General features: G+C 40.9%; 1 protein-coding gene across 1 annotated transcript; it reads right to left on the bottom strand.

Moving 5' to 3' along the window:
* Positions 1 to 6: 6 nt before the first annotated feature.
* On the bottom strand, positions 7 to 881 carry LOC107580341 (BTB/POZ domain-containing protein KCTD12-like; the record flags this gene model as incomplete). Its single annotated transcript, XM_016266060.1, has 1 exon — positions 7 to 881. A coding segment is annotated over exon 1 (762 nt), but the record flags the coding sequence as incomplete, so codon positions are not given.
* Positions 882 to 2,288: the final 1,407 nt, after the last annotated feature.

Here is a 2,288-nt window from a genome sequence, read left to right as displayed (position 1 = left end):
GCACGCGACCATATGGAAGCCAAACTCTGACAGTTTGTCAAACGCTTGCTCGAGAAAATTATACTTCAGATAATAGCGCGATGTGTACCTCTCCGGAGGGCGGTCCGGGTCTCTGCTCTCGTTCAAAGTGTCTCCGAAAACCTCTTTAGCCAGAGAGGTCTTCCCGCACACCGTGATCCTCGCGACTCGCCTGAATTTGGCGTCTGTCTGTATGTCTCTTCCGATTGTGTATGAGCCCCGGTAACCGACTGTAATGTAGCCCGACTTTTTGGACTCGAGGGAGGGAGAGTGAGCGGTGCTGGCGACGGACATTGTGCGCGAGGCGTCGAGTCCCACCAGCGGAGGCACGCTCGGTTCCTCCGAGTCACTCTGGCAGATCTCATCGGTGATGGAGTTGTCTTTACTCATTTTGGGACTCAAGAGCTTGGACAGGTCCCGCAGCTGAAAAAACTCAGCCTCCCGCTGTAATCTGCTCTTCTCTGGAAAATAGTCAGGCAAAACCAGATTTAAATCCCGCAGGTAGTCTAAAATGTAGCGGAAAAGAAAGCCGTCCCTGTCCAGAAAGAAGCGACCTTTGCTGTCCCGTGCCAGCTCTGTCGGTGTTTTCTTACTAAACATGTTCCACAGAAGAGAATCCGGTACGGCTATTAAAGTCGTGTGCCGTGTCACATACACTTGTCCTCCCACATTTAGTTCAATAATGTCAGAAAACGGAGACGCAGAATCCGCGCCGTTTGATATTCCGCACTCGGGATCTGCCAAAGCCATCACGTCTCTTCAGCTGATATGCCAGTTATTCGCGACTGTGTGCAACGGGCTTCCTAAAGACTCAAGATAAGGGCAGATGTTTGTTTAAATAGGTTGTGGGAGGGGAGAGAAGACGGCTGATGTTAACGCTTTATTGGCAAAATAGGACCAACTGGTTCCGTGCCTCCTGCTGTCAGTGCCTCTTAGATGCTATACTCTAACTCTTATCTGATGTTTCTTGAAAACTCATAATGTTTAAGGATATAAATTACACTTAAATGTAGATAATAAATGGGAAAATACAAAGACATATGGCTAAACGAATCTTCTCACCAGTCACCACACACCGAGGGAAAAAGTGTCTTATAAATTACAGTATTGACATTTTCTCCCATGCGCTCCATATGACAAAGTACAATAGCGACATCTAGTGGTATAATGTTGGTCTTCTCCAAAAGCACAGCTAAACTGTAAAACAAAACAAAATGAACAGATATATAACTTAGTCAGGTTCGTTTTTGTCTTGTAATTTTCCTCAGAAAGACATTCAATCATCTGAACAATCAATATGTTAAACAACAGTAGGCCTACAATCCATTGAACGCATACTTCTGTTCTATCCCTCACAGTCTCAATTTCATTCCCATCAAAAATTATGGCTATACCCTGACTAAGGTCCATAGATGTGGAGTCAACCATTATGTTTCCATTGGTTTATCAAAACTATTAAATCTAACCCTGTAATAAATCAAATTAAACATGCACTGAAAAAAACACATTGTTTCAATATGTCATAATCTAATCTATAGATTATACCTGTATGTTAGGCTATCACCAAGGCCTTTAAAATCCTGATCTGAAATAATGTTAAATAGAGAACACAGAATTGCACTTTGCAATGCATTGCGTTTTAATTTAAGAAAGTACAATTAACGTTAAATCAAATTCAGAAAATATCTGATTATAATTACACATACAGTAATACAATTAATTTTAACTGGAAAAGTTAATCAATACAAACTTTGAATGTTTTATTGACTGACAGTAAATAGCTTTTTAATTCAAATATAGCTTTTTATACAGCAACAACACATAATTGAATAAAACTACAAGCAAACTAGAAAAAGAAACAATCTCTTACAATCCATGAACACAACATCCCTCCAGCAATAAAATATATTAGGCTTGATACAAGCAAACCTCTGGACTGAAGGTGAAGACAGAGGCAAACTGGACAGAACAGGACAAAACAAGCTTGGGCTGGAGCTAAAGGCTCTGCTTGCATCTGTACACCAGAGGGGGGCTAAGGGTGGAATTTGTCCACTAGTAGGGGCTAAGACAGGAACTGAACACTCCACCGCTATATAATAGTGTTATATTGCAAAATGAGAGTAAATCTTACTCTGATGAATTATTCCATAATTCTAAAGAATATAAAACATGTTTCTATACAGTGTTTTTCAGTCCTGGAGCACCAGCTGCACATTTATCACCTTTACTTGCTGTCACCCAGTTCAGTTCATATGTAAAATGATGAGCTG

This window comes from Sinocyclocheilus grahami, unplaced genomic scaffold (genome assembly GCF_001515645.1).
Source record: "Sinocyclocheilus grahami isolate Dianchi unplaced genomic scaffold, SAMN03320097.WGS_v1.1 scaffold31718.1, whole genome shotgun sequence".
NCBI classification, from domain to species: domain Eukaryota; kingdom Metazoa; phylum Chordata; class Actinopteri; order Cypriniformes; family Cyprinidae; genus Sinocyclocheilus; species Sinocyclocheilus grahami.
This window is presented reverse-complemented; position numbering and strand designations above follow the sequence as displayed.